Here is a 22,018-nt window from a genome sequence, read left to right as displayed (position 1 = left end):
ACCTTCTTTAGAGGCAGAGAGAGGTGGATTGGCTCCTTGAACCATGCCTGACATGTGAGAATAGGGAGGACCTAATTTGTATCAATTGGTGATCTGTTTGATCAAAAATGTCACACATACAGGACATGCACTTCCATAGGTTATCTTGCGTTCTGCAGTACCCATACCATGTCTGCAAAGACTGAGGTGGTACTAGCCTCTCCCTATGGGATGGCCATGCACATACACTGGGTTTTCTCCCATGGACACAGCTTGATATATGGGGGAGTGTTACAAATGCCATCTACATGCACCAGTACACACACTCTCACGTGGTCACCCCCACCCCCATTCAACCTGTGGAACTTGTGGTAGACATAGATTGTTGGGCTATGGCAGGGATGAGATACTGCCCTTATTGCATGTGTCTGCTCCAATATGTCCTTCATGTGTGTGTGTGCACACGCGCATCTGTGTGTTTTGGAAGGTGTCCACAGGCACAGAGGCTGTGTCCTTTGTCTGGTCAGAGGATTTCGTCTGCACACTACTTGTGTCCAAGGCTGTCAACTCTATTCCCTAATAATGCCAGGTGTACACCACCATCTTTGTCAGAGATGGACCTCTCCACCATCAGGAGTGGAAATTCCATGGTAGTGGAACCATATAGAGCATCACTTGTGAAGACACCAAAGCAGAAGACCCAATGAAGGTATAACCCAGCACCTCTTTATCACACCCAATGCAGAATGAATAGGATTGGGAAACAGTGACAGTATTGTGTAATATAACCTTATATTGTGCCTTGTAGATTGCACCTCTGATTTACCTAATGTACTGGAGACAGACAGTGTCAGTGTTTTCAGTAAAAAAGGGTTCAAATTCATTCTTGCATATCATAAAAGAGGAAGTGCACTTACACACCTAAGGCATCTCCAATTGATAGTCAAGGGGCACACTGCATCTCATTCCCACAATCCAGCACTGCACCACAGGAATAGGATGACTCTGATCCACCAAACAGATAGTTGAAAAAACTCCACTTTGTCTTTCAGTGGTGGTTCAGCTGACAGACTTCTGCCTGTTGACCTACCTTCCTCTGCAAGGCAGATAGCATGATTTTCTGTGCCATGTATCATGTTAGTGGCCCTGTGTCTGACCTGTTCATAGATATGGTCTTTGTTACTGTCAGCATTAATATCTTCTTGAATATCCTGCCAGGAACAGTCACAATAGGGCTGGATAGCAGTCTCCTGCTTGAACATCTATCAGCCATGTAGACAAGAGCCTGCAGCAACACTTCATTCTCAATATGAGAGAACGTGTTCTTCCTTAGCTTTCCCTTGGTAAGTATATTGCTGTGTGGAGAAAGGATACAATTTGTGAGTATGCCAGTAAGGACTGTTTGTCCAACTAGACTATCAACAGTGTAGTACTTACCCTGCATTGTCAACTGGGAATGCTAATATTTAGACATAGGAGAAAGCTGTGCAACCTTCTCCCAGTAATAGACACAAAAGCACCACCACAGATAACCCCTTCCAAAATACACACACACACAGATTTAACCACACTGTCACATGCAACCTCCCAACATTACATTATAGTGCAGTATACATTCTGCAATATGCGCTCTTCCATACATACACTCCTGTGTTAAACCCACTGTAGTCCTACTCCATAGAGATACAGCCACCCATAGTCACAATATGATGTAGCCTGAATCTGTAGTGGTATAGTCTTACAGTTATGGTGCCAAATTCATGTTATACACAACTATGTGCTTCACAGGGTAATGCTGTAAACAGTTATGTGTCCTGCAATGCCACAAGGCAGTGTTCGCCATTAACCTTTACAGTAGTTGCATATAACCTGTCTGTGCTTCACTGTGTACTTTAACCTTGTTAAAATACTTAACAGGAAAATGTTGTGCATACCTTCAGCAAATAGTACTTCTACTTTCCTGTTTTCCCCAGGTGAAGTTCCTTTCTCCAACAGATCTCTGCATTTTCTTTCATAGTGTGATGAGCCTCTTTGTAGCTGCCAGGGTTGATGTCTTGCTGATTCAGGCCTCTGAGCATGATGATTATGCAAATGATGGCTCGGCTCTGAATTGCTCATTCTATACATTGCTCCTAGAAGCACAATGTCACATAAAGATCTGCACAGCATCATGCACATGCCTGAGTACCTCCCTGGGTATCTTCATGTCAAAAGGATGTTCCCTGTAGTTCCCTGATTTAGTCTACTAGTAATGGAGATCCTAAAGAGCACTGCCACTGTAATAGTTACACCATATGCTATGAATCAGAACTGCAACTGCCATATTTCACACCTTCCATTCCCTTTTTGCACATGTTCATCATGACATCACCTATGTTGAATCCTGCCACTGTCCATGATGCTAAGTTGCTGCACAAGCAAAAACCAAAAAACAATGTCCCAGGATAATGTATCACTTCACAAAGAAGAACACAATCAAAAAAAAAAAAAAAACACGCGGTAGGTACACCAAGACAATCAAAGCAAACCAGATGAAATATTCTTAAGAAAATGTATTTATTTTCAGATAGTAAGCGCTTTCACGTCTCTCTGGACGCTTCATCAGACATAATAACAATACACATATTTAATAGTGCTTATATAGCATTAAAGGCACCTATAGGATTGCAATACCAAGTTCTTAACAATAACATGCATATTTTTGTAATTTTTTTATTAACATGTGCTTGGCAGAACTGGGAGTATTAGTTTTGTGTTTTTAATATATACATAGTTTTAGCAGAATTATTTTGCTTTTAGGTACACCAATGAGCTTGCATGTTATTGTTAAGTATTTGGTATTGCAATCCTATAGGTGCCTTTAATGCTATATAAGCACTATTAAATATGTGTATTGTTAGTATGTCTGATGAAGCGTCTAGAGAGACGTGAAAGCCTTTACTATCTGAAAATAAATACATTTTCTTAGAATATTTCATCTGGTTTGCTTCGATTGTCTTGGTGTATCTACCTTGTGTTTTTTTTGGATTAAGTTGCTGCACGTTTGTACAGCAGTTCTCGCAACTGAAAACTAAACATCATGATGAGATGGTTGCCATGATTCTCGATTATAAGACCTGTTGTATGGCTTTAGCTTCAGATGACATTGGTAGCTGTAGGGCATCCTAGTGATGCTTACAGGAGAGCAAGACTTTCTTCTTCCTGCTTCATAGAGACCACCAGGACTATTTTCTTGGGGGGCTCTTAAGGGGGTCTCCAGTGTAAGGCCGATGCCTGACACTGTCTCACCAGGTAAATTACTGTTACTGCTGGCATTCCCCAAAATGCCAAGCAGTTGAGGTACCACTGCACTGACCTGAAGAAGTGCCCTCCTGACCTACTTCGCCAGTGAGAAGAGGAGGTCAGAATTAGAGCTTTCTGAGGTGTACTATATATATATTTTTTTGGATCTTAACCTTCCATTCTGCAGTGTACAGTATTTATGCATGTCCCCATTTGTTCCACTGCCCAGGAGGCCATAGCAGAGAATGCCCAGAGTGGCTCATTAGGCAGCACGTTCTCCTTTCATATTGCACAATAAAAAGGATGTAAGTTTTATTCCCACCCTAGGTGCTTTGATTTATTTTCCATTACAGAAACTATAGTTCAGTATTAGAAGGAGAGAGGAAGTAAATCTGAGTGTGCTGTCCTTTGAATGAGACTTTCAACCTAGACCAATCTGCTCAAGTTGGTGGTATCTTCATTGAATGTACACAATTCTACAGCAGTTATAGGTTCATAGGTGTGTACTAGGCCAACGGCATCAGAGCCTTTACAAGCCTAGCCCATAGAAGTGCCCTGGCATCATGCCACTGTTAGTTCTTGATGCCTCTATCAATTAGAGCCACTGGAGTGATCCCTGGTTGAACTTTCTATTTCCCATCCACTCATCAAGATTTCTCTTGAAAAGGGCCAGTGAGGTGCTCTGCTTGACATGTATGGGAAGCCTATTCCAGAGCATGGGCAGTCTCTGGGTTATGAACCTGTCCGTCCAGCATGCATGTTTTGTTGATTGTGGTAATGAGTTTGAGGTCTCTGGAGCATGTGGTGTGGAGGGATTGGGATTTCTTTAGGTGTAACATTTCTAACAGGGCTGGGTCAGACATGGCTTTGTAAGTCAAGCAGAGATTGTCTCTTAATAGACGATATGAGACAGAGAAAAGCTGGAGTTTTCTGAGTCTGCCCATGTAGGGCATGTGTTTCAGGCCTAGGATCCTCTTTGTGGGGTACTTTTGTGGCCTTTCCAGCTGTTGCAGGTGTTTAGTGAGGTACATGTCAAATGGGGCATTATATTCAATGACTGGTCTAATGAGGGAAGAGTAGAGAGAGATGATGACCTCTTTCTTCCTGGATGCAAAACCATTGATAATGGGATGTGCCACATAGAAGGACTTTCTGACCACAGTGGCAATGTGGTGGTCGAAGGAGAGGTTGCTCTCAACCTGTGTCCCCAGATCTCTTATAACCCCTTCAGTGTTGAGTGGGCTACCATCAATGTGGTAATTAGTGGAAACTGAGTTTTTCCCAAAGGGAATGATGACGCATTTTTTTTGGCATTAAGCTTAAGGCCGTGGTTTCAAAAACCAGTTGTTGGTCTCAGTGAGGCCTTTCTGTAGGATGTCTACATCACTTGGGGAGTTAATAATGGTTCCCAGCTTGCAATCGTCGGTGAACGTGGTCAGCAAGAGTCCCTCCATGTTGGCTTGGACTTCTGAAAAGTAGATGCCAAACAGGAAAGGACCCAGGACCAATCCCTGTGGGACTCCACTCGTGACTGGTCTTCAGTCTGACTTGGAGTCTGCTACTTTCACACTGAAAGTAAGTGAAAGTAAGTGTCAGGGGCCGTTTCACATATTTAATAGAAATTACACATAGGTTTCCCCTGAAAAGAGCCCACTGGCCTAGTGGAACTTAGATGGTCAGCAAAAGATACATACATACATTCATAAGTATATGCTTAAAAAACTACAAGATGACTACTGTAGTGTGTCGGGGAAGACATGACTAAACATTTCCATGCAGTGATATTACTGTCGTTAATCCTACTTACAGCACATGACTTTATTGGACAGTCTCAGGCAGTGCAGTTAGTATATAGTTGCACATACAGCTGGTTCAGTTTGTAGAGGTTGCACATATCAGGTTACATATCTCTGCATTTGTAGTCAATCCCATATTCTCATGAGATTATTGCAGTTCTAATTGACTTAACATATTATCATATCTATGTAGTACTGTATTTCATAGTATGTTTGCATTTCTCTCCTCCACCCTCTTTGTTACTCTCCTTTTTATCAAATATTTTTTTCCAGCAATGTTTTTTTATTTTATTAAGAATAATAAAACAACATTATATTTACAATCAAAACAACAAAGAAACTATATACAAGGTCCAATAACAAAATGAGAGATTCATAAATACATTCAGGAAATAAATTAAAATGTCTGCAATAGAGAATGTAGCTTTTCCCAAGCAATTAATTTGTGAGTTGAATTCTTTGTTATCAACTTTATGTGAGTAATTTCTTTATCACACAATGACCTGGCTAAATAAATGAATTCATTGTTAAAGGAGAGAGGGGAGTTATTTTTTCCATTTTTTTGTTATAGCTTTTCTTGCAACTGCAAGGATTGACCATAGTATGTGTACTTGAGTTTTGGGTATAATCTCTGGAATCGGTACATTAAATAAGATAAGAGAGTCAGAAATTATACATTTATTGTTCCATAGTGTATTACAGAAATTTATGAATTCACACCAAAATGAAGATAACATCTTGGAGTAAACATTCATGTGATACCAATCAGCATGTTCTGCATTGCATCTCCAACATTTCATGTCATCCTTTTTGCAAATCTTAGCAATTCTTTGTGGTGTCATATAACATCTGTTAAGGAATTTCCAGGTATATATTTTCCAGTAAGGAGAGATTGTTGTTTCCCTACTGAACTTCAAAAGAGTTTTTTTATTAGTGGTAGTAAACTCCTCTTTGTTTATTTTGGTAGAGTAGTTCCAGTAAGAGGCATCTATGAAACTGAAGTCTGATCTGATAGTTTTGTAAATTATAGAAATAAATAAGGTGCTTCTTAGAGAGCCATTAGTAATATTGTGTATTAATTTCAAGATTTTAGGTATATTGCTTCTATGTGTTTCTAATGATAATATAATTTTATTGTAGAGAAATTCTCTACAAACTTGTATATCGAGCCAATTACTATTGTTTAAACTATACCTGGCAATTAGATAGTCAGGTGAATGGACTTTATTTGTAGACAAGAACTGATTCCAGAAAAATAAGTTTCCCTCTTTAAGTTCCTACATTTTATTGAGATCAAAGGAGAGTAGACATTTGTTAGTGTAGGCATTTGGAAAGACAGATATCAATAAGTTTTTGATTAAATGATTTGATTGAGTAAATCTGTTAAAGTTCATTAGTATGTGATTAATAAAGGAGCAGGATTTTAATTTCTGTTTATTATCTTGTGTATATATTTTTAATGACCATGTAAAAATATTTCTATCTAGTTTAAGAAAGGTTCAAGTATTATTTTATTATTAGCAAGTAAGATTCTTTTAAGTATTAATTTCCAATATGAAGTGTAGAAGGGGCTTATCCATAAAAAATCATGTTAAGGATGGCTTCTTGTTTCTTGAGCTCCCCCCTTGTTTCATCATCATCCCTTTCCACTTTGAATTATAGATTTCTGCTTGTGCTCTGTATAGGAGCCTTAACTGTGTAGCTATGAAATACTCCTTCAAATCAGTTAATCCCAATCTGTGCTGTTCTATTGGAAGAATCAGTTTATCACACTTGTCTCTTGCCGTCTTCCCCTCCCAGATGAAATCCTTCAGCTCTTTATTAATTGCTATCTACAACTTCTCCTCTGGTTGATAAAAATGTCTGATCTGTATATAATAAGGCTAAAGGGACTAAAACATTTTAACTGCTTGTATCTTTCTGTTCATATCCGTATAATCTGTATTATCTTTTTAGTGTCTTCCCACATATCCTTAGCTGCTGCTCCAGAATAATATTTAATCCATACTCCTAAATACTTAATTTATCATGTCCCCATAAATAGGGATTTTGCTGAAACAATGTGTGTGTTTGTACATAATTTACTGCTATTGCCTCTGTTTTAGCTTCATTAATTTTGTATCCAAAAAGATTTGAAACTGTCTCAGAATGTTCCACAGCACTGTAATGTCCTTTTCTGGTTTTATCAGTTATAAAATAATATTATCTGCAAATAGAAACAGCTTTTCTTGACTAGCATACCAGTTATAGCCTTCCATTTTTGAGTCCCTTATTTACTTTGCCAGTGGTTCTAAATATAATTCAAATAACAGAGGGGAAAGAGGATACTCCTACCTGATTCCTCTATTCAAGTAGAAATTATTAGAGAGGAACCTACCCCTACCCACTTTGATTTTTCACCTCCGAATTCTCATTGATCAAGATCCCCCAGTAACAGTGGTATTTTCTTACATTCTGCCTCCTGTGGGTCATCAGTGTTCTGTTAATGTTGTCATATATTTGCTTCCCCTCCGCAAAACTACATTGATCCATATCTATCAATTTTGGCATCACTTTTGCCATTCTTTTAGCCATTATAGACATAAACACTTTATAATCATGGTTTAGTATTCAAATGGGCATGTATGAAGCTGGCTGGGATAAATATTCTCCCCCTCTTAAAATACTGTTAAATAAAACCTTCCAGATATAATTTTTTCCCTCCTAGCTCCAAACTTCCACAGGAATACCTTCTATTCTTGGGGACCTTCCTGTCGATTGGTTATACATCACCATTTTTATCCCATCTCCTCCTATCCTAACTGTTAGTAATTGAGCCTCATCTACCTCTAACGTTGGCATATTTAATTCTTCCATAAACATTACCTTTTCTTGATTTCCATATGTCTCTGTTTTATACAGACTTTCATAGAATTTCCAAAATATTTCTAATATTTTACAGGATCTCTTGTTATCTTCCTTGTTATAGGCTTCCTCAGCTTGGTGACATCCCTTTCTAATTTCCGTTGCCTGAGTCATTGTGCTACAAATGTGTGTGCTTTGGAGTTATTATCAAAAAACAGTTGCTTAACAACAGTCTTTCTAAACTCATTCATATTATTACGGTAATCCCTTATTTTCTATTTAGCATTCTGCATTTGCTGCTCTTCTTGTTGTGTGAGATTCCCTCTATTTTGCAATACCTTAACATTTGTCAGTCTGTCTAAATAATTTTTGTTACTTTTTAACCATATCTCCATTTCTTTTATTTCCACCCTATTTTTAAATTCCACTTTAATTTTATCCCACTCCCTAGCTATATTTTCAGAAGAAATTTCTATCTTCTTTAATAGCTCCTGAATAATTTCCACTACCCATTTATTAAATTCCTCTCTTTTCAACAGATAAGTGGGAAAGCGACAGTGTCTCATTTTTATTTCATTCTCTTGTGTTTTTATTTTAGTTATTATTGGCACATGATCTGAAATACGCATTGGGTGCATATCAAGACCTTCAGTTAAATGTACTGTTCCTGTCAAATGTAAATTCTGTGTAGCCTAGCCCAGTTTTTATATTTTGGGGAATAATATGTAAATTCACTCCGAACACCTAGTACTGAATTCACTTCTCCGATGCCAAATATTTTCATAAATTTCTTCAAAAATCTACTCTCGTTTGTTATATTTTCACTTCTGGGCCCCCAGACACTTCTTCACTGTTGCAAATCAAATTCCAGTCCTCACCTGTAAGTAATAATTTTTGGTGAAATCCGATTATTTCTCCCTGAATTTTATTAAGCTCTGTTATAGCAGTTTTAGGTGGAATTTAAATACATGCCAGTGTACTCCTCCTCCCTTGCCAGTAGCCCTTTAGTACCACAAATCTACCATTATTATCTTTTTTTATCCTCTTCTATCACTGTTGGAACTCCTCTTACAATTGATATAAGTACTCTTCTTATCCTTTGTCCCAGGCTTTCTACTGAATAACCAGCCTGAAAGCTTCTTTATCAAATTCACATATTCATTTCTTTCTTTGTGTCTCCTGTAGCATAGCAGCTATTTGCACTCTACATTTTTAGTATACTTCACTACTGTTCCTTTTTTGTATTTATCTGTGAGACCATTGACATTTAAAGACATTACAGAAAGCATCATTGTATTATAAAGTTATTATTCCCACCTTTTATATATAACAACTTTTTTGTTAAATGCCTAGTTCCAGCTTTTGTGTTACACACATACACTGTTTGGCAGCTTGACCTTTTATACAGTTGTTTCCTGTCATATCCATTTGAGCCTATATCATATCTTACAAAACTTTTTTTTTGTTTTATTGAAAGCCCTCAAACAAAAAAAAAAACATACCCCCAAATACCCCCTAAAACCTATTAACTTAATAATAACACACAAAACTACGTACATCTTCAAATATTGATGTTTTACCCTCCTGATAGGAACAAATGTTCCAATCTGATAGCCACAGTCATAGACATGAGTTAACCTAAAAGAAAGGTTATCCATGCTAAGATGCATGGTGCAGCCTGTGCTTCAACAAAGTGCTGTCTTGGTTTTGTCTTATCTTTATAGCTCTCCCAGCTAGACAATTACTTGAATGCTTTCAGAGAACACTATCTGCTAGCTATTTCTCTTTATCAGATTGTCTCCTGGAGACATGGGAACCAGATGCAGAATTGCTACTAAGCATACATTTATTTGCTAGAAAAAGGCCTTATAATATTCAATATTCTTTTTCATTTACTTGCTTTCCTGTTAAAATTTGTTACTAGATCAAGTTAAGGGCATTAATCCAGTCATTCTTTTGCCATGCTATTTTAACCAGACTTTTCTTCTTTTTTTACATTGCAGTGCCTACATTTATTTAAGACTGAACAAGGAGAAAAAGGGAAGGGGGAAAGAAAAAAAAAAACAGGAGCACCAGTTTAGGTTAGTATCCCCAGTACACTTAAAAATAACTGAGAAACGTTTACTTTATAGCATGCAGAGAAAATCATGCACTATAAAAATAGTACCATTAAGAAAAAAAAATACTTACAGTTAACTTTCTCCCTCCTCTTCCCATCTCCTGAGTATTTGTCTGAAAATTAGTGACATGAAGTAGGGCATATGCTTTAGAGTCCCCTACAAGTTTAACAAAGTCCAGAAAAGTCCAATATTTCCAGATTTTCTTGTTCTGTCAGGCTTCACAAATATAATTATTGCATTTTAATCCCACATGTCAATTTCCAAGTTACTGGTTTTATTCCTGTTCATCTCCATCTCCCAAATTCTGTCTCTGCTTCATTTTCAACATTCTCCTGATTCTTCTAGTTGACTCTTGTGCTTTTGTCCTTCTCTCAAGCATTTTCCCTTGAAACATTAGAAAATGTTTCTCTAGCACAGTCTCTCTATATTACATGAAGATCAAGAAGCAGAATCTACTTCTGTTTCACTGCTCAGTGTTTGTTGGACAAACTTTAGTATTTCCTCCCTGGCATGTACCTCATCCAAATTTTTTTGTCCGTCCAGGGAAGAATATTTTGAAGATAGCTGGGTACAGCAGTTTGAATCTCATGCCTACTTCTCAACATTCCCTGAATAGTGGAATAACTTTACCCCTTTTCTGCCTGGTGTACAATGAGTAATCATTCTCCACAAATACTCTGCTGTCTCCCACTTTTAGTACTTTGTCCTTCTGCCATTTTGTGTCAGATCAACTTCTTTTGCTGGTAGGATTGCATCTTTACTGTTAATGGTCTAGTTAATTTGCTGTCTCATAGCCAGATTTGGAGCATACATATGAAGTACCCTTTCAATTAACAACTCCTGCTTTGGAATACTACTCCATTTGCTTGTTTGTGCTTTCTTAAAATTAATACAGTATGTTCCTTCCAGCTTCTCTGGTACAGCAGAAAATCTCAGATTTTCCCTATGTGCTCTATCCTCTAATTCTATTATTTTTTGAAACATCTCTTCTTGTGCATTCTCATACTCAGCTGGCTTTTTCTTCATTTCATCCTCTGATTTTTGCAGTTTTATCACTTCATCTGAATATCTGTTTAAAGCTTCTTCCATTTTTTCCAGCCTTTTGTTGATTGAGATGATATTCTCCATCAGTATTTCATTTATTTTTATCAGGTCTGTGTGCAGTTGTCTTATACTTTCCTCCAGGTTACTGGAAGTCATGTATGGAGTTTGCTCTGCTTTTTGCTGAACAGCTGCACTATCTTTTCCAGTTAGTGCTTTTTCCTCCCCTTTTGCAGCTGATTTCCCTTCAGGTCTTCTGTATTTCTTTTTTTCCTGGCATCAAGGCAATGCACTTACTAGCCAGTTACTGAAATTTACCCAGAAGTATACAGCCACTGACTTCTCTGCTAAGTTTCTCTTTTCACACAGGGAGAGCTAGAATTAAGCTGTTATTCAATGTGCAGCCATCCAGGAAATCTCATCCATCACTGCTTGTCTGCCCATTATACCTCTCAGCCTCTTAGCACAAGAAATCTGGGCAAAGGCCCAAAATAGAGACAAATTTTAAATATTGCTCTTATAAATTTTGAAAGTTGCTAGAATAAAAGGTGTTGTGTTAACATGCATTTTTGGAAGAGCATGTCTGAAACTCGTGTCTGTCTAATTAATTAGTGAAAAAATAAAGCCAAAACCAATCAAGCAAAGTAAAATAAAGTCCTGGGCACCACTGTAGGTACAAAATCTCTTTATAATTTTCACAAAACACGAAAGATGAGCGCTTTCGTCTAATGACTAGACTTCATCAGATAAAAGCACTGGTACCAATGACAACTTTTATACATAAAGTCTCATTCAATAATTACACTCAATTAACATTTAAAGAAACACATCTATTAAAACTTATACTTTCCTATTTTAATTAATCATATAAAATACTAAAAGAACTTTTTCATGGTTTGAATATATAAATTTCCACACATTGGTATGTCTTTGCACAATTACCCCATTATTTAGTCGTTTTTATAATGTAACTCAAACTGTTTAAACATTTTCAACTTTTTTGTGCAATACAGATTTTATACTGATGTAATCATTAAGACCTGGTGGGGTGTTGGATTTGCACCTAAGCTGCCATAACAGTTCCTTGTACAGTAAAACATTTTTTATATCACCCCCCCCCTTTGAAAATCCCTTTGAACTAAATCAATAATGCCAAATTTAAATCTTATAAAAGAAGGACAAGATACACTATGCTTATACAAAGCACTTGTTTCCTTGTGGGTCCTGATATTGTATAGATGTTCATAAATACGGTCCTTGAATGTCCTTTCAGTTTTACCTATATAGTATGCACTACATTCAGTGCATAAAGCCATATAAACTAGCATTTTGGACTTACAATTCCCTTTAATAAATCTCACCACACTGTTCAAGCCATTGTTTAGTGTAACAGTTGCCTCACCACATATATAAGCACAAACGCTACATGCTCCACAAGGAGTAGTGGCCTTGTGTTGTATAAATTCCCTTTTTCCATGTTCAAAGGTCCTCTTAAAATTAGTTCCCACCTTGTATGTAAAAATAGTTCGTACACCCACTAACTGGTGTACCTCCTTATCAATTTTTATTAAATTCCAGTTGTTTTTAATTATATCTAAAAATGACTCTGAAAACGTGTTGTACTGAATAATACATGCTGTATTGTATTTACTTCTCTCATCCATAACTGCTTTAACATTCTGAAGGGGTTGACCTAAAAGGGCCTTATATTTAGTGCCCCATTTATCTATAACCTCTTTTAAAATTTCAGTGACCATTTCGAAGGGGTATTCTTTCTCAGGAAAGTCATCTCTTGTTCTAAATCACAAAAATCAGAAGTCATCCTGGCTATCCTAACTGCTTGACCCTTAATCAAGCTTTTCTTTTGTGAAAACGGGTGGTGGCTACTAAAATGCAAAAAACTATTGCACCAAGTAGCCTTCCTATAGATGTTAGATTTGAAAGCAGTAGAGGTCTTAGAAATAGTAACATCCAAATAATTAATATTATACTCATTATATAAATGTGTAAAAGAGAAAAAATGTGTACATGAATTCAAATACTCCATAAATTGGTTCAGTTCTTCTTTAGATCCATCCCATAACACAAAAATATCGTCCAAAAATCTCAGGTACAATTTGACATGGCTGTAAAAAACAGAGGGAAAAACAAACTTGTTTTCCCATTCAAGTAGTACCAAATTAGCATATGTTGGAGCACATGCAGCTCCCATAGCAATACCGCTAATCTGTTGATAAAATTCTCCTTGGAAATGAATGTAATTTGAATCCAGTATGACCTCCACAAGTTCTGACACCAAAAGAATTCTTGTAGTAGTGAAGAGGACAAGATAGTTCAAACAGATGACCATTATGGTATTCTTTTCGAATACAAAGGATTTAAAATTTTTAATTACACTAGTTAATTTAACTAAATTACATTTCAATTTATTTTCTAAGGGATTTAAATTTAAATTTGTTAAGACACATATACCCCTGTCTCTATTAATCAGATTCATATAGCTTATAGTAGAATAGATTCTCTATTGGAAGAGTATTTATTAGAAAATAGAATTGATTCTAAGACATATAATTTTTTAAAACAATTGTATCCTAATATTCCCAATATTTTTGGAGTCCCGAAGGTCCATAAATCTATACAAGCACCTCCTTTTAGACCGATAGTATCTGCAAAGAATTCTAAAACGCATCCGTTGGCATTATTTGTAGATAGATATATCAAAGATATAATTAATCAAACTCCACATTTAATTAAGGACTCACGGGAATTTTTGAGCAAAATGACCCAGAACCTGTGGAGTGCAGACTGTATCTTTCTTACTATCGACGTGAAGGATCTGTTTACTTGTATTCCTACGAGAGAGGGGTTTGAATACTTTAGTGATTGTATTTTTAGGTATTCCACTTTACCCAGGGACAGAATTCTTTTGGTGTCAGAACTTGTGGAGGTCATACTGGATTCAAATTACATTCATTTCCAAAGAGAATTTTATCAACAGATTAGCGGTATTGCTATGGGAGCTGCATGTGCTCCAAAATACGCTAATTTGGTACTACTTGAATGGGAAAACAAGTTTGTTTAGTTTTTTACAGCCATGTCAAATTGTACCTGAGATTTTTGGACAATATTTTTGTGTTATGGGATGGATCTAAAGAAGAACTGAACCAATTTATGGAGTATTTGAATTCATGTACACATTTTTTCTCTTTTACACATTCATATAATGAGTATAATATTAATTATTTGGATGTTACTATTTCTAAGACCTCTACTGGTTTCAAATCTAACATCTATAGGAAGCCTACTTGGTGCAATAGTTTTTTGCATTTTAGTAGCCACCACCCGTTTTTCACAAAAGAAAAGCTTGATTAAGGGTCAAGCAGTTAGGATAGCCAGGGTGACTTCTGATTTTTGTGATTTAGAACAAGAGATGATTTTCCTGGGTAAATGTTTCACCGAGAGAGAATACCCCTTTGAAATGGTCACTGAAATTTTAAAAAAGGTTATAGATAAATGGGGCACTAAATATAAGGCCCTTTTAGGTGAACCCCTTCAGACTGTTAAAGCAGTTATGGATGAGAGACGTAAATACAATACAGCATGTATTATTCAGTACAACACGTTTTCAGAGTCATTTTTAGATATAATTAAAAACAACTGGAATTTAATGAAAATTGATAAGGAGGTACACCAGTTAATGGGTGTACAACCTATTTTTACATACAAGGTGGGAACTAATTTTAAGAGGACCTTTGAACATGGAAAAAGGGAATTTATACAACACAAGGCCACTACTCCTTGTGGAGCATGTAGCGTTTGTGCTTATATATGTGGTGAGGCAACTGTTACACTAAACAATGGCTTGAACAGTGTGGTGAGATTTATTAAAGGGAATTGTAAGTCCAAAATGCTAGTTTATATGGCTTTATGCACTGAATGTAGTGCATAATATATAGGTAAAACCGAAAGAACATTCAAGGACCGTATTTATGAACATCTATACAATATCAGGACCCACAAGGAAACAAGTGCTTTGTATAAGCATAGTGTATCTTGTCCTTCTTTTATAAGATTTAAATTTGGCATTATTGATTTAGTTCAAAGGGATTTTCCTAGGGGAGGGGGTGATATAAAAAATGTTTTACTGTACAAGGAACTGTTATGGCAGCTTAGGTGCAAATCCAACACCCCACCAGGTCTTAATGATTACATCAGTATAAAATCTGTATTGTGCAAAAAAGCTGAAAATGTTTAAACAGTTTGAGTTACATTATAAAAATGACTAAATAATGGGGTAGTTGTGCAAAGACATACCAATGTGTGGAAATTTATATATTCAAACCATGAAAAAGTTCTTTTAGTATTTTATATGATTTATTAAAATAGGAAAGTATAAGTTTTAATAGATGTGTTTCTTTAAATGTTAATTGAGTGTAATTATTGAATGAGACTTTATGTATAAAAGTTGTCACTGGTACCAGTGCTTTTATCTGATGAAGTCTAGTCATTAGACGAAAGAGCTCATCTTTCGTGTTTTGTGGAAAATATAACGAGATTTTGTACCTACAGTGGTGTCCAGGACTTTATTTTACTTTAATTAATTAGTGACTTCAGTCCTCAATGATTTGGTAGAAAAATGCAAATTTTATGAGGTAAAGACCAAAAATATGAGACAACGATCTGGATATTCTGCACAAATCTGGACAGTTGAGAGGTATGCTGCCCATAGATCCCCTCCCCTTTCTACCCAGTCTCAAGTCAAACAGTTTTTGAAAGGGGTTTTGCATATCTGTCCACCTAGAAAGACAGGTGGCTCCTTCTTGGGATCTTAGTTTTGTTTTGAAGTAACTTGCACTTTTTTATTTGAACCAGTTCATTTTCTATTTTGAAGTTTTTAACTTGGAAAAGTGTTAAACATGCTCCTTCTTCTTCTAGAAGATTATCTGAGTTACATGCTCTTATGGAGAGTCAGCCTTATCTCACTTTTCAATAAGTTAGGATAACTCTGAGAACAAATCCTTCATTTATATTTAAAGTGGTTTCAGAGTTTATTTTGAGCTGGGCTATTCATCTCTTTGTTTTCCTTCCAGATCCACAAAAAATAAAGGAGATATAATTTTATTTGGTCTGGATTTCCACAAACAATTCAGACACTACATTGACAGGAGAAACCCCTTCATGAGCTCTGTTCAACTGTTTATTTCCTAATATCAAAACAATGTCTTATGGTTGCCTCATGCTGCTGTTTTTTGTTACTTTCTCTCCATAACAACTCACTTCCAAGCAAGCTCAGGGTCCACTCTGTCTGGGATCTGGCTTCTTCTGTGACTTTTGTTGGAAATCAGTGGAGTCTAGAAGTACACTAGAGGCAATAACTTGGTCATCTGTGCACAGTTTTACAAAGTACTACAAGTTAGTCTTTCTCTAAGTCCAGGCTGGAAGATGGCAATTTGCTAAGGCTATTGTCCAGGGGTTCCTAGACTCTGACCCTGCTCCCTCCTCCCTTTCTGTAATCTACCCATATAGCTTAGACTACTTGTAACAGTGATGTTGAGCATAGTATAGTTGTGTAAGTAACCTAACCGTAACAGTAAATGTTTGAATCGATTACTGTTGCAGTAGGACCATCCTTCCTCCACCCCTTTCTTTTTTGTGAGATGTCATGCCAGGGTGGGGATATTTTTATTTTAATTTTTCCTAGTATATAAATAACTAGCAGTGCTCTAGCCGTCCTTACTGTTAGGCAGGAAAATTCTGAAGGTTTAATTCCCCTAACTACTAACTTTATACCACTCTGCTCAAGCTGTACAGTGGTTAGGGCACATGGAAGGTGCAGTTGTCATATTCATGGCAGGATCTAGCCCATGTAGTTTAGATAACTGTAACAATGATCTCTCTGTTCGAACTTTTATGGTATGTTATGGTAAGTTTACTTAAACAACTGTACTTTCCTTTTCTCTGTTGAATATTTCAGTAAAGTCTGACAAAACTTTCCAGTTATTGAAAATGTTGGACTGTCAGCACTAGCTTCTAATCCACCAAACCATCCCCCTCACTATTGTCTTTGATGTGGCTCATGCCTTCCCTTAAAGAGCTGCAACTTGTGTAACCACATTCTCTGCATAATCTTAAAAGTTTTTACATATTACATTTTTCTATGGCCTTCAGTTCTGACACTGTATATATCATAGCTTGAGCCAGTGCAGTTTCATACCTTTTTATAATAGGATTATTCATTCATTCATTCATTCATTCATTCATTCATTCATTCATTCATTCTTTCTGTAGTATCCTTAAGGAAGACATCAACTCACAGATTATGCAGACTGAAATAAATGCAGTTTTCCATGTCATGTTCCTTCCCTATTATAACCATTGTATGCAGTGTAGAATCCCTGTACCACCTCTGTCTGAGAGCTTTGAAGCTGAAGTACACTCTACACACTTCTTTTTATAAGTTGTATGTGTTTGTATGTGGCCTAGCAGAATGTGGCCAAGATGTTTGCAAGAACCTTAGCCATTTGTCCATTCCAGCATCTGATTCGCATACACTTTCTTGACCCTCAGTAGCCTTGGGCATCTAGTCCTCCACGCCCATTGACCAATTAATTCCTCCATCCTATCAGCCCATTTTACATCACTTTGTGAGATTGTGGGCCTTCTCTTTTATGCTGAGAAATGCCCTTAGGATCCCACATTTTTAGTGGCCAACAGTAGGGTGTGAATCTCAAAATGGCAGGCCTCTAGCAGTGATTATTTTGATTTTGTGGGTGTGCATGAGTATGCGTGTGTTTATCTGCCTGTATGCTTGTGCACGTGTGTTTGTTTCTGTGTGTGGTTGCGTGTGAGTGTGTGTGGTGTGTGGTGTGTGTGTGTGTGTGTGTGTGTGTGTGTGTGTGTGTGTATATATACATATATATATATATATATATATATATATATATATATATATATGTTTCACTTTATAATCTTGAAATACTAAAATACCAAATTTTAGTATCTCCAGACTATAAAGCCGAAAATTAAAAAAAAACAACCCACAACCGCGAAATTCAAAATCGCAATCATACACATACACACACCACCACACAAACAAGCACACATACACCTACCTAACTACACTACAACAAACAAAACAACACACAGAAATACAACATAAACACACCTACACTACCTATAAGCAGGGGGACAAGCCCCCCCTGCACCCCCCCACACCCACGCTGCTTATATATACTAATTCCGAGGTCGCACTACACGCACAAACACATAAAACCCACAACTACACACACTCACACACACTAAAATCCCTACCCAATACCCTTACAAAAACACCACTAACCTGAATCCCCAGGTAAATTCACAAACCGCACCACACATCACGACCGTGCCAACACAACCACGGATTTGTCATTTCCGCATTCGATATTATGCAGTTTTGCGTAACTGCACTTTCGGCTTTATAGTCTTGACATACTAAAATTCTATATCTTAGTATTTCGAGATTATGAAGTGAAACCATATATATATATATATATATATATATATATATATATATATATATATATTAATTACATATGCATATCTATGTTATAACGGCCCCAGCATTATAAGTACATAAACAGTAAACACGGCACTTAATCGGCAAGTGAAGTCTGCTAAAGTGAAGACATTGAAATTAACTATTTTATTTTCCTCAGCTGATAGTTGCAAAGTCGTCGTCTTTTATTCATATCTGCCAAATGTGTTTGGTGATAAAATTAGAGGGAGACACCAACAAACAGTGAAATCATAGTAACTCAGGGTAGATTACATTCCTCTGGACAGTGCTTCTGACCAACTGCAAAATTTGATACTCAGGATTTAGAAAATTCTACTTTGTGAATTCTCACATGGAACAATTATCATACTCTCGCTCATGACCAATGTAGCAAGTGCTCTCTTCATATGAAATATTAGGAAATGAACCTTCTGCATTCAAAAATAAGGGAAATAATGTATGTTCTGAAGCTGCAAACTGAGTTTCTGGTCTTGACTTTTTTTTTCCTATGTTGCAGCTGGCAAGTCGACGTCATTATAATTACACATCTTAAAATAGATTCTGTGGAGTATTTCTGTAGTCTGAAATGCAAGTGTATAATACTACTTAGCAAAAGACAGGCAACAGAATTATCAGAAGCATCACATTAACTGTTTATGTAACTATATTGCTGGGGCCGCTGTAACAAGGAAGTACCATTCTTTGGCACGTGTACATGTACTTCCTGTATGAGACCCTGTTTTATCAGAGCTACAAATTACTTTTCTCTTAGGCTGTAAAAGGATGGGCTCAACCTTTTGAGTTATATTGAAATGAAGATTCATTGTTATTACAGGGACCCACATGCACACACACACACACACACACACACACACACACACACACACACACACACACACACACACACACATCTGTATGTATACATGGTATGTGTATATCCATGTATCTCTCAGGCTGTAAAAGGATGGGCTCAACCTTTTGAGTTCCATTGAAACGAAGATTCATTGTTATTACAGGGACCCACATGCACACACAAACACACACACACACACACACACACACACACACACACACACACACACACACACACACACACACACACGCACACACACGCACACACACGCACACACACACACGCACGCATGCACACGCACACAGACACACACACACACACATACACACACACACACACACACACACACACACACACACATCTGTATGTATATGGTATGTGTATATCCATGTATATGTGCATGTAGCGTTAAGCACATTGCCTTACGAAAAAGTAGTGTCCATTAGGCTGGGTGTCATTTCCCTGTTCCTATTTCCCTCTTTTCCTTGAGTACATTTTATCTTTATTTCTGCAACTGGAAGACAGCAGTGTATACGGCTACTGTGTTCATCGTTTGCAGAATGTTTCTACTTTTTCTGCAGTTCTGCAGTCTTGGAAGCAGTGTATTTAAGAGATGAGATTTGGGGGGTGCTTGCTGCCTTGCAAAAGTACTGGTCGTTGTGTGTGGTTCAGTTTTATGGGTAGTTTTATATTTTTTTGATTGATTGTGTTTGAACACTTGCTTGTTCAGAGGGTAGGTGTTGTCAGTTGATCATACAAGAAACACGTATATGGAAATGTATGCATATACTTGTATGTCTGCTCTCCTATTCTTGGTGGATTTTGAGATCTCCATTCGGTGTGCTGTTGTACTGTATAAAGCTAAACCAGTCTAATTATTTCATGAAGCTACTCTACATATATTTCTCATTGGGTATATGCATTATGGAATATGCATAGTCCTGTTCTCTGGAATTCGGCTGTGTGGCCAGTGACCCTTCTGGCAATCCTTTGCACTTAGTTACTGCTTTCAGTTTTCTTCCTTGTTTTGAAAGAAAATAATTGCATGATGAAACTTATCTTTCATCAATATCTGTCACTGGATTGCTTGCTTGGAACCGGCATTAGAATCAAAGTGCGTTCCACCAGATGTATCACTGTTTCTTAGTGATACCCATACAAGAGATGTACAGGGTTGTTTTCCTGAAAGTCAGATGCTGTCTTCATTTTATGGTACTGCATCATTCTCCAGCCTAGGTTATCTAAGGGCATAGATCCTGCGGTTTATTTCCCTGTCAGTCACTGCCTTAAAAATTCCTATTAATAGCCAGAATATAAATTAGTGAAACCTGAACATAGCCAAGATCTATGGAGGGTACTCACCTGTAACTGTATTTCTAACAGTGTTAGGATTTAGGTGACCACAAAAAAGACCAGCCATCAAAAATAAATGTTTCTTGAGCCTGTTCCCAGCATGAAAGAGTTGGTATCATATTGCAGAAGTGAAAAAAGTATCTGCTCAAAAACAGAGCATTCTTTCCAATCGCCACATTCTAGTGGAAGTAATTGTATGAATGTGAACAGTATTTCAATCCAGGAAATGCATTACAGGTAAGTTAAGACAGGATAAGATAGATTAGAAGCACAACTGCAAAAAACTGTAAGCATGGATTACTATGAAGCAGTGACTTTCTTCTGTTTTAGAAGTACTAGAAAGCAATCTGGTGACATATTTTCACTGCAAACCACTAAAAAAATCTAATTAAGTAATTGAAGTCTGCCCTTGAAATACTTCTGTCTTGTCCTTTTTAATTTTAAGCTCCCAAGGCAGCACCAGTGAAAGCTGCAACAATGAAGAAGAAAAAGATGGAGCCTAAAACAACTGCACCTGTCAAACCAGATCTTCCCTGGGAGGGCATCACACTGAACAGATGTCTCCTTGTTGCCTCATTCGTTGCCCTTTTAAGTATGGGCTTTCAGGTCATGCAGGGTAAGCATATTTCACTAATTACGTCTTAGGACACAACAGTCCGTTGCTAGGGATTTAAGTGTTATCCCTTTCTCTACACCTAGCTCAGACTTAAGAATAAAAGCTGTTGCCTGCATGGTTGTAGAGGAAGTAGCTAAGTGTGTAATGGACTAAAGCAGTATTTAGATGTAATTTTAGTAGTTTTGTGTTTGTAGTGCAGTAGTGACTTGATGCAATTGCACTGAACCAGTAGTTTGAGCTTGGATAATGCCGTGTACAATGGAATGCCAAAGCAAATAAATACGATTTGATGTTATAAGACATTTTCAAAATATTTAATTATTATATGTGATGAATTGACTTTTTTAAATGTATTTAAAGTATATCATTGCAGGACAAAGAATAAAAGACTAGCTTAGCATCTTGCTTACATTTTGTTACACTAAAATGAAACAGCAGGTAGGAATGTTTACTTGGAGGACAAATGTTAAGTTTTAGGATCTGCATAATCATCCTTCATGTAACAGCATCAGCTGTCAAAATACAAGTATAAAACTGTTGAATCAGTAGATGTAAATGAATAGGTTATGTAAAATATGTACGGGATAGTTAGTTGCA

General features: G+C 36.9%; 1 protein-coding gene across 3 annotated transcripts in view; it reads left to right on the top strand.

Moving 5' to 3' along the window:
* Positions 1-22,018, top strand: part of JSRP1 (junctional sarcoplasmic reticulum protein 1) — a 602,745-nt gene that overhangs the window by 529,535 nt on the left and 51,192 nt on the right. For all 3 annotated transcript variants that reach the window (XM_044090772.1, XM_044090773.1, XM_044090774.1), the window contains one exon: positions 21,251-21,421. In XM_044090772.1, coding sequence (XP_043946707.1) covers positions 21,251-21,421 — 171 coding nt within the window. The remainder of the gene's footprint in view (positions 1-21,250; positions 21,422-22,018) is intronic.

This window comes from Protopterus annectens, chromosome 13.part0 (assembly GCF_019279795.1).
Source record: "Protopterus annectens isolate FY-2018-M chromosome 13.part0, PAN1.0, whole genome shotgun sequence".
NCBI lineage: Eukaryota > Metazoa > Chordata > Ceratodontiformes > Protopteridae > Protopterus > Protopterus annectens.
The sequence above is the reverse complement of the archived record's forward strand: the minus strand, read 5'-3'. Positions and strand labels throughout refer to the sequence as shown.